The 20,776-nt window shown below is 32.1% G+C and overlaps 2 protein-coding genes and 1 pseudogene across 3 annotated transcripts in view; 2 read left to right on the forward strand and 1 right to left on the reverse strand.

Annotated features, from left to right (window-relative positions):
- Positions 1 to 20,776, forward strand: part of LOC143553199 (GPCR-type G protein 1-like) — a 111,398-nt gene that overhangs the window by 68,754 nt on the left and 21,868 nt on the right. The gene's annotated exons all lie outside the window — the stretch shown is intronic.
- LOC143553160 (protein HIGH CHLOROPHYLL FLUORESCENCE PHENOTYPE 173, chloroplastic-like) lies at positions 3,302 to 6,819 on the reverse strand. The gene is made up of 13 exons (XM_077043201.1): positions 6,331 to 6,819; positions 6,029 to 6,241; positions 5,684 to 5,888; positions 5,530 to 5,605; positions 5,322 to 5,457; positions 5,129 to 5,233; positions 4,814 to 4,894; positions 4,263 to 4,352; positions 4,124 to 4,189; positions 3,953 to 4,009; positions 3,792 to 3,869; positions 3,668 to 3,715; positions 3,302 to 3,594 (listed from the first exon to the last, which is right to left on the reverse strand). Exons 1-13 carry the CDS (start codon positions 6,817 to 6,819, stop codon positions 3,523 to 3,525), a joined length of 1,716 nt encoding a protein of 571 aa, XP_076899316.1. The 3' UTR covers positions 3,302 to 3,522.
- On the forward strand, positions 14,744 to 17,760 carry LOC143553197 (replication protein A 70 kDa DNA-binding subunit B-like; annotated as a pseudogene). The gene is made up of 8 exons (XR_013138789.1): positions 14,744 to 15,451; positions 15,532 to 15,601; positions 15,977 to 16,174; positions 16,251 to 16,350; positions 16,435 to 16,647; positions 16,736 to 16,868; positions 16,941 to 17,146; positions 17,235 to 17,760. The product of XR_013138789.1 is annotated as a replication protein A 70 kDa DNA-binding subunit B-like (transcript).

The following is a 20,776-nucleotide window of genomic DNA, read 5'->3' on the forward strand; positions in this document are numbered from 1 at the left end:
CTCCATGAAATTCTTTGGGATTGTAAACTTTAAAGTTCTTAAAGTTACATCCTTTTTGAATCTTTCGCTTCTTTCTTTTCTTGTTCCTTGAATTATTATCAGATGTAGAGCTATCATAAGCTTCTTCCTTTCTTGAAGGAACAGATTTACTTCGACTTCTCTTGTTAGATTTTGGTTGACTTTGATTTATAGAAATATCTTTGATAGCTTCTTTAATCATCTTTTGAATTCCTTCTTTATATTGGGCGGGAATTTCATTATCTTTATTATTAATGTTTTCTTCGTTTCCCGATTTCTTGGGAGGACTGTTGTGAGAGTTTGCACTTTCTTCTCTTGACATACTACAATAAAATTTTAAAAGATAAGTCCAATATTCGAAGAACTTAAAACATATCTTTTATTCATCTTATTATAGTTACAAAAGTGCATATTATTTTTGTTACAATTATACTCTCTACTAAGGTTCTATTTCTTCCATCGAATGACTAATTTCTTAATCTTGCTATCTTTCTTGCTATTCTCCTTTTCTTTTTCTTCCACCTCTATTTCCTTCATTGTTTCTTCATTTTGAATGTGAACAAAGTAAGGATCTTGAGTTGCCAGAAAATTAAAATATTCTTGTTCGTGAGAATATCTTCCGAATAAGTCATTACTTCTTTTTCCTTTGGCATCATTGGTTTCTTGGATCTACTTGATACGTCTCCATACATATTTTGATTTTGAATAATCCGAGCTAGTGGAATGTTAGAATCAAATGAATCTGAATCTTCCTCCATTTATGTTTGGCATGTGCTTTCATCGCTAGATATAGGGATTGGGAGAAAAGACGTTCCCATAAATCCTTTTCCTTTGCCAAATCGAGGCTGGCATGATCCTTGGCTAGATTGACAATCAGACATCTGCGCGAAGTTAGATTTTAAGGATAGGAAGACGCTCCTATCTTATTTGTATTATTCATTTCTTATCCGTATCAGTTTTGGATAATTTGTTGATACTTTCCAACTAAGTATTTTGTTTGCTTGAATCAATATTCATATAATAAGTTTTCAAAACTTATCCTTAATCAAAGCCTAGGTATAATTAAATACCTAATTCGCTAAGATTGATGGCTCTGATACCAACCTGTTACACCCCACTTTAGAGCCTAGGCGTGTGACCACAAGTTGGTACCTTTTTTGTAAATAAATCAGAGTTGCGGGTTTTATTTCAGCGGAAGTCTTTAATTAAATATTATTGTATTGAAAACTTATTAAAAACTCGGGTTTAAATTCCCGTTTGATATTTCAAATACATTTCTTTATAAAACGTAACTCTTTTATAATATTTTCAAATAAAATATCTGAGCCATCAGATATCATCTAATGACTATAACTCCAATCTTCTATTCCTTCTTGCTTGTTTGTTCTAACCTTTCTTGTTTCCCTGTAACATGGTGGGAAAAATACGTCAGCACAAAGCTGGTGAATAACGCTGACTCTAAAAATATCTTTTCAATACCTTTGTGAAATCAACAATAATACCTTTGTGACTACTCATTAGGCACCCAACTACATTGGGATCAAATTACCCTAAGTACCATGTACAATTAATTATATACACAATATCATTTCTCTGAACAGTCCCGTAGACCTTCAGAGGCATGTTGATGATATGCATGGCCTCGGGAAAATGCCGAGTCACCATGCATATCATCAACATGCCTCTGAAGGTCTACGGGACTGTTCAGAGAAATGATATTGTGTATATAATTAATTGTACATGGTACTTAGGGTAATTTGATCCCAATGTAGTTGGGTGCCTAATGAGTAGTCACAAAGGTATTATTGTTGATTTCACAAAGGTATTGAAAAGATATTTTTAGAGTCAGCGTTATTCACCAGCTTTGTGCTGACGTATTTTTCCCACCATGTTACAGGGAAACAAGAAAGGTTAGAACAAACAAGCAAGAAGGAATAGAAGATTGGAGTTATAGTCATTAGATGATATCTGATGGCTCAGATATTTTATTTGAAAATATTATAAAAGAGTTACGTTTTATAAAGAAATGTATTTGAAATATCAAACGGGAATTTAAACCCGAGTTTTTAATAAGTTTTCAATACAATAATATTTAATTAAAGACTTCCGCTGAAATAAAACCCGCAACTCTGATTTATTTACAAAAAAGGTACCAACTTGTGGTCACACGCCTAGGCCCTAAAGTGGGGTGTGACCCCGCCCCCCGCCACCACCAGTGTCTCACCCAGCCACCTTCCGGGATCGCCTGCGTGCCGAAAAATCGAGTTGCAGGTTTCCGGCGAGCACCATCTTCATCATATCTCCACCGGTGCACAATCTTCATGATCTCCATCACCTTTTTACACCTCTGAACCATCTCCATTTTCTGAAAGACGAGATAGTCGGAAAACTCAAATTCGCCGGAAAAAAAGAGGTCGTCGGAAAAACGAGGTCACCGGAAATGGAGGTTGTGTGTTAAAAATAAAATTTCTGTTTTACCCCCTCAACTAATTTGAATGACATTTTTAGTCCAAAACATTAACGAGGTTAGTGTTCATTTAGACGGGAGTGGTACAGGAAAATATAGTGAAAGTTGGGAGTGGTGGGTGACAAATCGAAAGTTGGGAGTGTTATCTACCAATGAGGGAAAGTTGGGAGTATTAAAAACTAATATCCCTTTATATAATTACAGATATGTCGTTGAAACGTACTAATTTTTCTCTACGTTTCAACTTAAGTTTCATTAAAAACAAAACGTCAATATAATATATTTTGTTATCATTATATGGCATTTCATTATACTAATCCTTTGTCTTAATATCCCATACCTTAGATAATCATTTTACTCTCGTTTATTAATATTAGATACCCGTCTAATCATCTTATATCTTAAAGGTTCATTCAACTTGTCATGCACATGTTCTAAATATCCTTGAGTATGAACTAAGATATTTTATTTATATTTAAAATTAGGATGTTACACTGTCCATCTGAAGACACACCCCGTGCTTTGACCCTGAGGAAAAGACAACGAAGACTGCAAAAGCATGGGTCGTGCCAGACAAAGATCACTAAATTATGTGATAAACGAGAACATATCATCCGGGGTTGTTAGGTAGTAAATAGTAGAAGGACTGAAGTGTAAATGTGCAATAGTTTAGGGTTATAATTGTAATAGGTTAGCATACATATTCGATCAGGAGTCGTGAATGAGGAATGTATCGATGATTTGAGTATTCTTCTTCTTCTATTGTGTTCTTCTTCTCTTAATCTTCCATCATTCTATTTAGATACGTAACAGGGGTGTTGTAACGTCTATGTATTTCTTTCATGTTCAAAGTTCATTCTTTACAAGTTGTGAAAGAGCTATACAATTTACATCATCCCGGGTGAAACAATATATAACACTGACATCAAAGACCACTCTATATGAGTTCTACAAATAGTCAAAGAGGTATGTAATTCCATGTACATCATCCTTGGTCGAGCAAGATATAACAGCAAGGAACACTTTTACGAGATGATTCACGTGTTCTTTTCCAAAGCTGATAATGCTGGCGTAAGGTAGTTATTTGCTTTGTCGGGTAGATGTGCCACCTACGAGGGGAAACACATGAAACAATGTGAACAGTCGAATATTATCAAATGGAATGACATGAGAGAACATTACCAGTTCATACAACTCCTTCCCGGGCTCAGCGACATATTCATAGCATACCTGTTCATAACATGATCATTGCTCAATTCCAACAAAGCCAATCATGATTAAAGTAAGTAATAAGCATGTTACTCACATCGAAGCTCTTGTTCCTTGCAGTTGGGTCATGCAATGCCTTTACACAGATATCGGCCACGTCAGCGCAACTTATCCCCTACAAGTAGCCTTGATGCTAAGCTTGGGCAGCATGTCAATAATAATAATGAACTAACTAACTGTTTATTAATAAACAATCACCTGAGTTATCCTGTTTCCTTGATCAAATATGAGAGCTCGTTGCCCCCCTGGTTCTTCCTATGTGACAAGAAAACCAGGCGATTAAACAGGATCAATGCCTTTTTGTTAATGGCAAAACATACACTATATGAAGTGACAAGCGACAACATAAACCCGATGTGATGAGCTCACCATTAATGGACCAGGGCGAATTACTGTGTACCCAAGGCCTGATCTTCTCAGAGAATCCTCTCCGGCCTATACAACAGATAGTCAGATATATTAGTTGTACCACAATATGACATTAAATATATGACAAGAAACAACAGACCTTTTTGGCTTTCAAAACCTGCTCCCTTCTGCCGGTTTCAATTCCTGAACCTGTACATGAGACCAAGATGAAGTCTGTTTCTTGCCCAGTCTGCAAAACCAGTTGTAATTCAGATTCAAGACTATGAAACCGATGCTAAACTATCCGTGTTTTGTAATTATAAAGGAAAACCTTTAGGAGTAATGTGCAAGATAGCAGATTAACCAAGAAAAAATAAATTTTGAAGTATGAATGCAAGATAAAACTAAATTTTATATGAAGCTGCAGTACCAATTTCTTGATGTGTAACTATTAGCAAGATGTTTTATGATTTAATGGCATAAAGCAACTCAAATGACACTTAGGAGAAATTTTTGTTTTCTCCTAAGGTATCAAATGAGTGGAACTCAAATATTTATGCATTTTAGGTTATGATGTAAGACGGTCATAAATTTGAAAACCACTCCACCAATAACCAAAAGATAAAATGAAATACATAACGGATATAATAAGAACAGGAAAGTCCCAATTCTTGTAGAGAAGTAACATGCAAAAACTTCAGAAATACTTACCGGCAATGCTTTTATATATTCCAATATCATTTTGAAGCTTCTCAAGTCTTGATTCACCCCAGCAGGTCCTTCAGCAGGTCTCTGTCAAAGTGAATATAACTCAACCATCACAAGTCATAACTTGGCATAATGCAGGTTTAACTAGAAATGCATATGATTGAGTGAATAAACTCAAAATATGTGGGGACATATTTAGTATATATATATTTTTTTTCTGGCAATATACATTAATTTTGGCAGTGCAAAGTTGAAAAAATCAAGTTTGAAGACACAAAAGAAAACCATTCGTTTTATGAGTACGGAAAACAAACCTACCTGTCTTCTAGGTTCAAAACGTATGGTCAAGGTATGCACAAGGAACGGATCCAATGGTGGATCAGCAGGATTCACAGGCCGAAACGACGAAAATGGTATTCTTACCTAGCAAGACAAATATGAGAAAACGTAAAGGAAGATAATTAAATGGAACATAAAACATCAACCGGACATCTAGGACAAGACCTCTCACCCTGCAAAACCCAACTTTTGTGCTAAATCTAGCAAAGTAGAGATCACTCTGGCCTGTGTCTTCTGAAGAACCGGATTCAAGAATTAAAACATACGACCTTCCATTTCCACCTACCGAAAGTACGAGACCTTCATACCTGAATTTGGGAGACTAGTAAGACTTAACAACAGATACAAAAAGATCAATATTTCTGCTATCCGACAATTACCTGTCCAACGTGCTACCAAGAGGTAGTGACAGCTTAGTTGACAGTTCAACATATCCTCCTCGTGTAAACACATAACCTATTCACATTGCAAAGTGTTACTAGGCATAACATTTGTTATGTTCATTCATGTTCATTCTAGAAAAGATGATCTCACCTGAAAAAACTGCTTCTCCGGTCTCGGTAAACTCAAATTTAGCATCCATTCCTCCATCATATTTAGCAGTAACCGTATCCTGGAAATAAGTTCCCTTGCGGATGTTCCACCCATTCAAGGACTCTGCAGACTTAAACTTTGCAAGTAGAAGCTTGCTTTTGCTGCTTTTTCCAGCTCGCAACTGCGCTAGCTTGTTGTTGTAGTCCTGAACCAAACAACAAAACAGTGAGTAATCTGTTTTATGCTGATCAAATAATTACAGTTCAATATGACTCACATTTATTATCCGACTTACATTTGGCAATCAAAGGTGATAATAATAATAATTATAAATGAAGGAATCACCTGAAAGGCTTTGCTGAGGTTATACACACCCTGATAATCAACTCTGTTAAGATCGACAGTTATAGAGGACCGAGCCGTGGCACAATAGATAATCTTGTTGCAACCTTCAACCGCAACTCTAAGAGTCGCAGGATCTCCAACATCCCCAATCACAATCTTAACCGAAGTCGGCAACATATCCAAAACTTCCTGATCAGCATTCCTCACCAAAGCCTAATTCACAACCAAACCATAACACAACATAACATATTCAAAAACTAAATTACAAAACACATCCAAATGTGAATGAATAACAAACATACTTTAACCGAATATCCCCTAAGCATAAGCTTACGGACGACAATTCGACCGACACGGCTGGTAGCACCAACCACAAGGACAGTGGTGTTCTGAGCCCCGGGAATGGCGAATTCGCACATCGGACCACCTTCCTGAATGAGAAGACTAGTCTCGTCATCGGAACGGGTGGTCCTAGAGATCTGTCCTAATTCGGAGAATTTGCGCCACGCCTCGTCGAATATCTGCCTCGATCGTCTGCCTAATCCGACCGGGTTGGCGTCCACTAGCCTCTTCATGACGGAGACAGAGGAATCATCAGCTGCCTCCTTGTTATCATCCTCTGGAGGTGGTGGAGAAGAAGAAGAAGCCAATACTAAGCGTCTGCGTAGATGCTGATGATTGGTGGTGACATTAGTACTCCAGCAGGTGGCGAATTTAGTTGGTGACTGAGGGCAAAGGTTACCGTGGCCGAATCCGGCGGTTGCTGTAGAGGTGGTGAGTGCAGATGCCATTTCGTTATCCCTCCGTACGAGCGAATCACAGAAGATCTGGCCACATAATAATAATTATAATAGAGAAGATGGAGGTTTGAAAAGCCGTTGGTGGAGTGATTTGCCACGTAGAGATACTCATGTTCACAACTCACCAATTGGCCTTCTTATCAGAAAATATAAATGTAGAATATCCAATATTATATGGATATTGTTTCACAAGGAGACAGGAGGAACAATTTGAACAATTGTCTCCCCTCACGTTAAAAGTGCTGATGTGTCACTCATACAAGCAATTAAGTTTATGTGTTATTCTCACAATTCACCTTAGAAAAAAACGGTTTATAATAAAAAAAAACCGGTTTCAATGGAAAAACCCTAAAAACATATTATCACATATTCCACCTCTTTCTTTCACTCTGCCTTCTTTCTTATTCTTTTCTCTCTTTTCCTTCAAATAATTCTGTTCTTATTATTATCAAATCTGAAATTTTCTTAATCTAATAATGTCGATTCTTTTGAAAGATTTATATGTGCTTTCTCTTAATCTTCTGATCCGCTTGATGGTTCTTCTACTCACAATAATCAGATTGTGAGTCAAATCAACCAAAGATCTGTCAGTCAATCTTCATGTATGAATATATTTTCCTTTGAATTTACTTCGTTTGGTGTTATTTCATGACGATTATTATTTTTTTAGGTTAATGTGCATTCGAAGCAAGTAAAGATCTGACTAGGTTCAACAGATCTACAGTTTCTTCTTCAGGTTTGGATCTTTATGTGTTTTAATTCAATGTCTTTGAAATTATTAGATTATGTTATTTTGTTTACTTTTAGGTTTTAATTTTGACAACTTTCATTTGTGGATTTGAAGCTATTACAGATATGACTATTAACCCAAAGTCTTCCGTTTATTATTCAGGTTCGGATCTTTAATTGTTTTAATTCAATGTCTTTGAAATTATTAGATTATCTTATTTTGTTGACTTTTAGGTTTTAATTTTGACAACTTTCTTTTGTGGATTTGAAGCTATTACAGATATGACCATTAACCCAAAGTCTTCCGTTTATTATTCAGGTTCGGATCTTTAATTGTTTTAATTCAATGTCTTTGAAATTATTAGATTATCTTATTTTGTTGACTTTTAGGGTTTAATTTTGACAACTTTCTTTTGTGGATTTGAAGCTATTACAGATATGACCATTAACCCAAAGTCTTCCGTTTATTATTCAGGTTTGGATCTTTAATTGTTTTAATTCAATGTCTTTAAAATTATTAGATTATCTTATTTTGTTGACTTTTAGGGTTTAATTTTGACAACTTTCTTTTGTGGATTTAAAGTTATTACAGATATGACCATTAACCCAAAGTCTTCCGTTTATTATTCAGGTTCGGATCTTTAATTGTTTTAATTCAATGTCTTTGAAGTTATTAGATTATCTTATTTTGTTGACTTTTAGGTTTTCATTTTGACAATTTGCATTTGCGTATTTGAAGCAATTACAGATATGACTATGATCCAAAAGTCTTCCGTTTATTCTTCAGGTTTGGATATTTTTTGGTTATAATTCAATTTTTCTCAAATTATTAGATTACCTTCATTTGTTTACTTTTAGGTTTTCTTTTGGACTTTTTTATATTAGGATTTGAAGCAATTGAAAATCTGACTTGGATTAACAAATCTTCTGTTTGTTCTTCAGGTTTGGATATTTTTTCCTTTTAATTGAATTTTTGTCAAATTATTACATTACCTTTATTTGTTCACTTTTAGGTTTTCATTTTGACAATTTGATTTATACTTTATATTAGATATACAGTGTCACACCCCCATCTTGGGCCTAGGAGTGTGATCCATAATTGGTACCACATTTATAAATAAATCAGAGTTGCGGTTTATAGTGGAAGACTTTTATAAAACATAAGGATCAAACTTGTAAATATTTACATTACAAAAAGACGAGACGAAAGTCTCGTTTAGTATTTACTTGTTTATATGTTTTACAAAAATATCATATTTTAATATTCAACAAAATTATCCGAGCCATCGGATTCTTGAGCTCTTCGTCCTTCAAGCTCTAATCTTGGTTACCTGCAAAATGTTATAAAATACGTCAGCAACGAATGCTGGTGAATATGCTGACGTAAAAATATTTTCTTTACTTAATTACCCCTCGTGACTACGTAAGCCTTGACCCATCTTGGCTTAGGAATAATCAAGTTAAAACAAACATCATTATAAACTCGAGTCTCTACACTAATTCACCCAGCAAAACACCGCATCGTTTCGACGTACTTAGGTACCATAAATATACACAAGGTCATTCTCACTCGAACATACTTTGGTTCGGCCCATCGTGGCTGGAGGTCGTGACCAGGCGTGGTGCGATGTGCCCACCGCATACCACATATGTAAGAATCCAGACAAACATATACTATAGCCTGAGGGCTAGGCTCATACTCTTATTTACAATGTTTTTAGAGCCACGTAGCCTCATGTAAAGTTTTACACATAACACGTTTGTTTTGTTTGAAATCAAGTTTGTAAAAGTGGGGCGTATTCACCTTTTGATAGGGATCGGTTTCCAACACCGTCCGTGAGTTCTTCTCTTGCTATCTCGCACCTATAGTACGAGTATAACTTTTGTTAGTCGGATACACGATCCGGCTTAAGACCTCTAGTCTTATTTATCTCGATGAACCTTTAGTTCATAATCTCTTTTTACTTTAAAACCTTTAGTTTTAATAATAATTTATAAACCTTTAGTTTATTCTTAAAACCCGACGTTTATTCTTCTTTAAGAAACGTATTCTTTTCTTTATTATTTAATATACTCATTATTCTTAAATAATATATTTTGTAACAAAGATTAATCATATTCATATATATGTTTTCATTTTCTTTTCTTTATTTTCTTTTTTATATGTTTCTTCGTTTATCGAGAATAACTTCGACTTGGGTATTAAGCCTTTATAATATTTTATTATATTTTGGTCGGGCATCATGCCTACCTTTGTTGGCTTAGAAATACCCTAGTCACATGGGCAGTACTTCGACGCCAATTGCTCTTTTCTACTCTTGGCACACTTCTCGAGACATCAACACTTCTTGGCACGCACTTCGAGACGATTGTCAGGATGTTGGGACATCACTTCTTTCTTGTTTGGAATATCGTCAGGGAATGGCACAAATATCGAGGTTTCAGGGCACGTTTATCGAGGTGGATCAATGGCACGTTTTTCGAGGTTTAGAGAGAGAGTAGTGAGAGAGTAATGTGTGTGATTTGAGGTGTGGGTTGTGAGAACCCGTGGCCCTTCTATTTATAGCCAGATTTGGATCCCATCGCAGTACGCGATGGGTCCCTTGACTTAGCCTGTCGCGTACCGCGACATAGGCTTGGCCAATCACCAATAGACCTGCCACGTGGTAACACGTGGCAGGCGCCGCGCCACGTGGTGAACGTGTTGCCACGTGGTGCACGTGGCGACAGACGTTGTCACCGTGTGCCACGTGGCACACAAGTCACTGCGTGTCAGACACTCCATCGCGTGACGCGACCACGTGGCGAACGTGTTGCCACATGGTGACACGTGGCGGTAGACGTTGTCCCCGTGTGCCACGTGGCACACATGTCACTGCGTGTTAGACACTCCATCGCATGACGCGATGGGACTCTCTTCTTGATCCATCGCGTAGCGCGATGGGTCAGGAAATTCAAAATTTACATTTTAGTCCCTGGAGTTTAGAAATTTACAGATTTGGTCCCTTGATTTTTGAAACTTGACATTTATGGCCCGAAATTTACGTGATGTTACATACAGACTTTCAAATAAAAATTTTATAAGTATAGATTAACTTTTATAAATCCAAATTCAGTTCATAAAACAAAATTCAAACTTGAATATGTTTCTTCCCAAATCTGATAAATACCCTTAATAATACTCTAAAAAGGCAGTTCCAAATCAACAGTATGACCATTTTACCCATTCTAAGCCAAATATCAAATACTTTTATTTATTAACGCATATGTCCGTGGTTAATTCATTCAAATCTGTTTTTATTTCAGCGATACAAGCGTTATGCTATACAATTACCAACACATTCTGTTGCATTCCGTCACAGTTAACCGTTCATTTAAAGGTACGACTTTACAAAAAATATAAGTTTATTTTATTTTAACTGATTAGACTCTTTTGTATCAGCATGTTTAAGTTTTTATTAATTTCATACATTTTGACAAATGATATGTGACAAATGCAAACGAGAGAGTTTTGACTGAACTTATTGTCCAACCTGGATTAACACCAACTATGGATGATTAGCAAATGGCAAATAAGGTATAACGTCTTTTAATTATGTTTTTTACATATCAAAATCTCAAATCTCAAAATAGTAATATAATCAAATTTATATTTATTACCAGATATGTGTTTTCAACAAACTTTCAAATACTCGCCCTTAACTAAAGCGGTAAGATTTTTAATTTCCTTTTTAACTGATTACACTATTTTATTAACATGTAACATTTTAATAATATAATATCTTTTCTTCAAATGCAAACGACGGACTTCATGGTCAACAACATTGACTTCATGTTCAAGCTGCTATACCGGTATGATGGTAATCCTATAACTTGTTTGAATTATTATAATTGCAAATCTCATATTAAACATCTAAATATTTGTGTTTGTAGGCACTTAGACATGATGTATACTCAAGGTATCAAATCTTCTATATACAACTTCCAAAAGTGTATATATATATATATATATATATATATATATGATTGATTTCTTTTGAGAACCACTTTGAGTTTTAAGAACTCGAAAGAACTCAACGTAACAATTTTTTTTCGAACTTTTTTACACATGTGTAATACGTAAGTGTAAGTGATGTACAAAAAATTACGGTATTTTTTTACACACCGAATCGACTTTTTACACATGTGTAACTAACGTTTAAACTTGTGTAATTATCAAAAATACTAATTCTCTCTCCTGCTTCATTTTTTAATTAAATTTAATCTCAGCCACATATTTCAAATCATTTAATTACATGTGTGGTTCAAAATTGAGTTCTTAAAGTTCTTAAAACTCACCATGGTTCTCCAAATAACCCTCCCCTATATATATATATATATGCATCAAATACTTTTTAAGCTCTTTATACATGATACTTTTTAGAACATTTAAATGCATGTTAGAAATGCTTGTGGTCAAATAGTTTGTTTAGATATATACATAGTCAAATAGATTTCATTATTCAAACAATAAAGATTTGATTTACAACAAAATAGTTATAAACTTTATTCTCTAAACATGACACGTACTTTGATGTTTTCAAATACCTTAGAATAGGTTTATTATTCATGTTGTAAAAGGCTTTACATATAGTTGGTTTAAAGTTATGCATGCTTTCAAAAACTTTTTCTAAAATCACATAGATTTGTTAAATTGTATTTGATACATATCTAAAATAGTTAGAAATGGTAACACATAACAAAAGTATAACAATTTAGAAGAATTTAATACCGATATATTTAGAAGACATCTTCTTTTCACCATCATTTAGTGTTCTCTAGCAAGACAGACAATAAATTTTTTAATATGTATTACAAAACTCGGATTCCTACTAATTTTTTAAAAATAGAAAATAACATTAATGATTTCATATTGTTACATTTTAAAAATAGTTTATAAAATTTCATTATTCAAACAATAAAGATTTGATTTACAACAAAATAGTTAAAAACTTTATTCTCTAGACATTACTTTTACTTTTATTTCTTCAAACACCTTAGAATAGGCTTATTATCCATGTTATAAAAGGGTTGACATATAGTTGATGAGACTTATTCATGCTTTCAAAAACTTTTTCTAAAATCACACATAGGTATGAATTCCAACAAAGACAAAAGTTCATGGAATTAGATACATACCTAAAATAGTTAGATTTGATAACACATAGCAAAATTCAAATCAATTTATAAGATTTCATTATTCAAACAATAAAGATTTGATTTACAACAAAATAGTTAAAAACTTTATTCTCTAAACATGACATTTACTTTTATTTCTTCAAACACCTTAGAATAGGCTTATTATCCATGTTATAAAAGGGTTGACATATAGTTGATGAGACCTATTCATGCTTTCAAAAACTTTTTCTAAAATCACACATAGGTACGAATTCCAACAAAGACATAAGTTCATGGGATTATATATATACCTAAAATAGTTAGATTTGATAACACATAAGAAAATTCAAATCAATTTATAAGATTTCATTATTCAAACAATAAAGATTTGATTTACAACAAAATAGTTAAAAACTTTATTCTCTAAACATGACATTTACTTTTATTTCTTAAAGCACCTTAGAATAGGCTTATCATCCATGTTATAAAAAGGGTTGACATATAGTTGATGAGACCTATTCATACTTTCAAAAACTTTTTCTAAAATCACACATAGGTACGAATTCCAACAAAGACATAAGTTCATGGGATTAGATACATACCTAAAACAGTTAGATTTGATAACACATAACAAAATTCAAATCAATTTATAAGATTTCATTATTCAAACAATAAAGATTTGATTTACAACAAAATAGTTAAAAACTTTAACATGACACTTAATTTTAAGTCTTCAAACTCCTTAAAATAAGTTATTATCCATGTTACAAAAAGGGTTGACATATAGTTGATGAGACCTATTCATGTTTTCAAAAACTTTTTCTAAAATCACACATAGGTACGAATTCCAACAAAGACATAAGTTCATGGGTTTAGATACATACCTAAAATAGTTAGATTTGATAACACATAATAAAATTCAAATCAATTTATAAGATTTCATTATTCAAACAATAAAGATTTGATTTACAACAAAATAATTAAAAACTTTATTCTCTAAACATGACACTTACTTTTAAGTCTTCAAACTCCTTAGAATAGGTTTATTATCCATGTTATAAAAGGCTTTACACATAGTTGGTTTAGACTTATGCATTTTTTCATACACTTTTACTAAAAACACATACATTACTTAATCGGATTCCAAGTACATTTTAAAACTAGAAAATTACATTTATGTTTTCATATTTGATATTGTTAACTTTTTAAAATAGTTTATAAGACTTGATTATTCAAATAATAAAGACTAGATTTTACAACAAAATAGTTAAAAACTTTATTCTATAAACATGACACTTACTTTGATGTCTTCAAACTCTTTAGAATATGTTTATTATCCATGTTATAAAAGGCTTTACACATAGATGGTTTGACTTATGCATGTTTTCATACACTTTTACTAAAAACACATACCTTACTTAATCGGATTCCAACTGCATTTTAAAACTAGAAAAATTCATTTATGTTTTCATATTTCATATTGTTAACTTTTTAAAATAGTTTATAAGACTTGATTATTCAAATAATAAAGACTAGATTTTACAACAAAATAGTTAAAAACTTTATTCTATAAACATGACACTTACTTTGATGTCTTCAAACTCCTTAGAATATGTTTATTATCCATGTTATAAAAGGCTTTACACATAGATGGTTTGACTTATGCATGTTTTCATACACTTTTACTAAAAACACATACCTTACTTAATCGGATTCCAACTGCATTTTAAAACTAGAAAAATTCATTTATGTTTTCATATTTCATATTGTTAACTTTTTAAAATAGTTTATAAGACTTGATTATTCAAATAATAAAGACTAGATTTTACAAGAAAATAGTTCAAAACTTTATTCTATAAACATGACACTTACTTTGATGTATTCAAACTCCTTAGAATAGGTTTATTATCCATGTTGTACATATACCTGATTAGACCTACTCATTCTTTCAAAAACTTTTTCTAAAATCATACCATAAAATAGCTTTATTATCCATGTTATAAAAGCCTTTACAAATAGTTGATTTAGACGTATGCATGTTTTCAAACCTTTTTTACCAAAAACACACATCAACACAATTAACTACATTGATTTAACTTTTTGTTTTTTGATACATACCTAAAATAGTTGTTTTCCTTTACTCTTTTACACTATAAATATCACCCTTCTTCCCTCATTTATCACACCATCTCTTCATTTATTGCTTTGTATTAAATCACTTATCAAACAAACCAAAGGCATTTCAATCATGGCAGCCAAGTACTTTTCTATACTCATGTTTATTTCTTTTTCAAGTTTCATGTCATCTACATCAACATATTTAATGCAATGTTTAAGTATTATAGTCAAAACATTTTTTTTCCAGCTTTGTTTATATTTATTAACTAATTTAGCTCTTAGATATCAACTATAGTTAATGCTTTGTTATTTTAAACTTTTAACAACAAAAATTTTTTCTTTATATATTACCAAATTTTATTATGTTTTTTGAAGACACTTTTATGTTTTACTCATAACTGTCCATTTACTCATATATTTACTTGCTCTAATATTTTTTATAAACATTTATTTATAATACAGCTTGCCTGAACTTGGTAATATAACCTACTTGAAGAACTTAGACTTGTCTCGCCGTGATTATACGGTCAAGGTTAGGGTAATCCGTTTATGGAAACATCCAATGTATAACAATCCACAACAATGGTACTCTATCGAAATGATCCTGGTTGATGAAGAGGTTTGTGTATTTACTTATTATACAATTAGAAAGTTTTTTTCTAAAATAAAACATAATAGTTTCACATGTTTTCTTTACAGGGTACAACAGTCTAAGCTAATGTTCTTCGATGTTGGTTTGCTCGATTTGAGCATGTTCTTAACGAATCAGGTTATATTTTCACAACAAAAGCATGATCATTTTTTTCTATTTTCATCTATTATATAAGTTCATATATTGCTGCAACAATACTATTTATCATATTAATATTAATTTTATTATTAAACTTTTTTTTTACATATTTAAGTAACTGTTATATTAACTATGAATGGAATACTCAAAAGTACAACTCTACTGCTTTCTTTTAAGATAGTCTTAAAGTTTTCAAATGTTACTCAACTTTATCACTACAACATATTGTTATTTTTCAACAAATTTTTGGTCAAAGTGTTTTAAAATACACTATTTTTTCAATATTGTTTACCCAACATACTTTACACTTTTCAACATTAATATTCTTTATATATATATATTTTTTTTTTGTAGATTGTTATTACATTGTGAGACCAACAATTGGGTTGAACGAATCAAACTACAAGTATGTTCAGAACCAAACCAAGCTAGGACTCAATTATGACACTCACATTTACCCTTGTAATGATTATTCCGGTCCACTCTACGGGTTTTCATTTACCAACTTTAAGGGTATTGTTGATCAAACTTTTCCTGAAAATCAACCGTTAGGTAATTTATTTTATTTTGTAATATAAAATACATTTATGTTTTTATATGATGGTCATATATTAAACTCTTTTTATAGATGTCATTGGTTTCGTTGCTGATGTTGGTGAGCCTAAGAAGTTCAAAACACAAAAGGGGAAAGAGACTAAGAAGCTGAATGTCGTTGTTCAAGATCTTGAGTTAGTCTGTTTCATAAAACTATTTAACTTCTTGGAAATCTAAAATATAACTTTAAACTACTTTTTTTGCTCATTCATTTTCAGGATGCAGAAAATATTTCTCTCATTATGGGATTCATATGCTGATATGATCCTAGAACACTGGGAAAACAGGGAACAAGATGGTATTATTGTAATCATCTTACAATTTTCTACTGCTAAATACTTTGGAAAATCTTCTTATGTCAGCAGTTCCTACAATGTTTCGAAAATTTTCATCAACTCGGAAATTGATGAGATCACTGCATTTCGAAACAGGTAGTATAATTTGAATTAAACTTAACATTCTTTTTTTTTAAATGTTCACTTGCACTATTTTGACCATTCATTTACTTTCTTCTAACAGCCTTCTGGTGAACTCTGCTCGGTCTTCAAGTTCAACTCAATCATCTAACATTTCGGGGATGTATCTTTCTATGTATGATGACTATGTAGTCAGATCAGAGTTCAACAACATCGCCGAAGTTAATCTACAACAGGTAAACTATAATACTAATTTTTTTAATTGCTATTTTCAATAAATTGCTGCTGAATCTATTATTTTATTTTAGGTTAAGTCTGTTGTCATTGTTGGCACTGTTCGATTGATACCGCAAGATGTTCCTTGGTTCTATTTGGCATGTAGAAGCTGTAACAGGAAATTAACCAAAAAAACTCCCAAAAATAATCAAGCAGTTGGTGTGTTGGTTGATCAAGAGGACATTTATGAGTGCAAAACTGAGACTTGCAATAACAATGTTGTTCACTATCTGCAAAGGTAACTATCTATAGTTTATGTTAATTAAATAATTTAAGTTATAATTTATATTTTATGCTAAATGATTCCTCTAAATTCTATTATATAGGCTTAGAGTCCCGTTGGCTGTTCAAGACTCAACCGGAACAGTATCTTTAACATTGTTTGATCGTGACGCTTGTAGACTTCTGAAAACAACCGGTTCAGCTCTAATTGAGAAATATGTAAGATTTGCTTACTTCACTATGCAATATTATATTCTTTAATTTGAAGATTAAATAACATTAAAATAAAAATAAATATTATAGGGGAGTGATAGTGGTGAGACTATTGCTGAATTTCATGCTCTTGTGGGGAAAAGGTTTGCTTTCAAGATTGACATAACACAGTACAACATCGACAACGGTTCTTCAGTTTTTGGCATTTCAAAACTCATTGATAATGTTGATATCATCTTTGAACTAGAGAAAAAGGCCAACAATTTTGAGGTTACACAATTATTTGTTTTTCATTTAAGCTTTTTGTCATCATCATACTTGACTCTTTAAAGGAATACTATTTTCAATATTTAGGATGACAACTCTGCTTCTCTTAGCATTGGATTCAATGATACCCAGTCACAAGGAACTATTGAATTTATGATATTACCTTTCAAAAATGTTTTCAGTTTAATACAAGCGTAAATATTTATTACCCTCATCTATAATAATACTTATTTGAACTATATTGTAGTCGGTTAATTCTGAAGAGGTTATCATAGGATTGGATACTGTGGAGACCACTGAAACTACTAATAAGGTATTTGAAAACCATATTATATTTTTTATTTACAAGTAAAGATGTATAAGTTATATGTAACCATATCTTTGTAAAAATGTCTAGGGTGGTGCTGAAAGTATGAACGACAATGTTACACCAATTGCCACATATGTGAATGACAAAAGTGTTGGAAAATCTCATGTGGTTGAAACGACAACGTTTAAACGCAAATCCGAGGCTCCAACTTTTAAGAAAAACTTGCTTGATAGCTATGATGTTGAGATCACTGGAGAAATGTCTACCACTAAGACTCCATCTGATGGCAAGCCAGTTCTCCTTATTCCCAAGATTGAAAAATGATTTCCTTAAAATCTGAATGTTTTATATTGGGTGGTTCTATTTTAATTTTAATGTCTTTCCTATCATGTTTGTCTGCTAAGAACTTCTATGTCATTTTGTTGTAGTCTATGTTATGATGATGTCTTATGCACTTATTATCATTTTGTTTAAGTATTTGATGCAAGACAATTTGGTTACATTATTATTATGTACGGGTTATGTGTTGCTTTTTGTATGTTACATTATGTTATTGTATTTTATTTGTACAAAACAATTAAGAAACTTCATATCCCAATCCTTAAATCTGCATCATTTTAGGAAGTTTTTTTTTGTCAACATAAACATTTTTAACTACATTTGAACTCTAAACTTTTACAACATAATGTTTTTGACCAACTTATTTTGTACATTTTTTCAGATTCAAATGATCGCTATATTTATGCAAAGCTCATGCGAAAGAAGAGGAAACTAAAATTGGATGAGAAAAGATCAAAACTATTTCCTTCGCATAGCAGCCTAAAAGGTCATTTCAAATACAACCTGATGAAATATTTTGGTCAATGTTTACAATTCTCAATTATAATAAATTGTTCACACTTTGAAAAGCTTAACTATTTTATATAATGACAGGTATAAACAACATACAATGCTCTTTAAACCCATCAATAGATTATGGAAGTTTTGGTTCTCACACAGCATTTGTTACTCCTTATGCATCAAATCCATATCAATATATCAATATTGGTTCTTCATCCCTACATACTAGAAGTCCATTGTCTAACATTACAAACGGTATATCTATTATGAATTTCTTTTTTGTGTTTTTAATTAATAACGTCAATGTTTTGCTTTTTTAAAGATTCAAAAGAAAAAAGAGTAATCAGGAACAGAAAATTGGATACAAAAAATGACAACAATCTTAAAGGTATAAAGTTTGTAAATCTTAAATTCATATTAAAACAACATATTTTAGAGTTATATTTAATTGTTACTAATATCACAAATATTAATTATATACTTTATTATTTTTTCAAAAACATATTCACAAAAAATGGAATTCATGTCAAACAACTTCACAAGTAATGGAACTCCAGTCTATTTGAGTGAAGTTGTTAATCCTCTTAAATCAATTCCATGTCGTGAAATCAATCTTACATCTTCATAATCCCATGTTATACTTCCTCTCTCAAACATTACAAACGGTATAACATAATATACTTTGCATTCCTGTTAATATTTTTTAATACAAACTTTTATAATTATTCTTGATTCTAAATTAATGTCTTAAAATTTCAATTATCAATGAAGGTTATACTAGCCATCAAATGAGTTGGTCCATCAGAAAACAAACTAGAGATACAAAAAAGTCAAACATGAAATGCACTCAATCATCTTCATCCAATAATTCACTACCGAAGGGAAAATACAATTCAAACAAAGAAAATATAGCAAAAGAAACTTCATTTGTTACAATACAAGAAGATGATGATAGCCTACTCATTGAATACATATTTTCTAGCCAAACGAAATGTACATTTTGAGTTTTCAATATGTGTTTACCTATCATATAAATAAGTTATACAATACTCTATAATAAGATAGTAATAAAGCTCAATAAACACCATTAACAGATTACTTGGATCATGGTGATCAAACTCATATATGTCAATCTTGTAAGGCAAAATTGTGGAAGGATGAGGTGTTACGAAGCAACAATCGAAATTATAAATCAAGCTTCTCTCTATGTTGTGGTTATGGTAAAGTTAAACTTCCAGATTTAAAGGACCCTCCATCAGATTATAAAAATCTTTTTAGTGGTATTGATTCAAAAAGCAAACACTTTATGAAGAACCTTCGTCGTTACAATTCAATGTTTTCCTTTACGTCAATGGGTAGAAAATTCGATTCATCCATTAACAGAGGCAATGGTCCGTTTGTATTTAGACTTGGTGGTGAAAATTACCTTGCTATTGGAAGTCTCCTACCAACTGCTGGATCAAAGCCTAAATTCTCTCAGTTATATATATATATATATATATATATATATATATGACACTGAAAATGAGGTTGCAAATAGGCAAGACACTTTAGGGTAAGTTATCTTACTTTTGTATAATAAACTTATTTCAACATTTTATTTTTAATCGGTACTTACTTGGTATTTGAAATCTTTTATTTAGTGAAACCAACAATGTCTCCACATCAAGTTCAGATATTCTGGATCATGAGATTATACAAGAACTGAAGGTCATGCTAGATTCACATAATGTGTTGGTTAAATCTTATAGAATGACAAGAGATTTGTTTCAAAACAACCCTCATGCGGATCTAAAATTACGCCTTATTGCGAAAAGGCAGCAAGATGGAAGAACATATAACTTGCCAACTGTTTCCGAAGTTGCGGCTTTAATAGTTGAAGACATTGACACCTCATATGAACCTAGAGATATTATTGTGAAGACTAAAACAGGTAAAATAGAAAGGATCAGCGAACTACATCCTTCATATATACCGCTTCAATATCCTCTATTTTTTCTGTATGGTGACGATGGT

Source organism: Bidens hawaiensis, unplaced genomic scaffold, assembly GCF_021521415.1.
Source record: "Bidens hawaiensis isolate Kalapana, Puna unplaced genomic scaffold, B.hawaiensis_p1.1 tig00017157_1, whole genome shotgun sequence".
Taxonomy (NCBI): Eukaryota; Viridiplantae; Streptophyta; class Magnoliopsida; order Asterales; family Asteraceae; genus Bidens; species Bidens hawaiensis.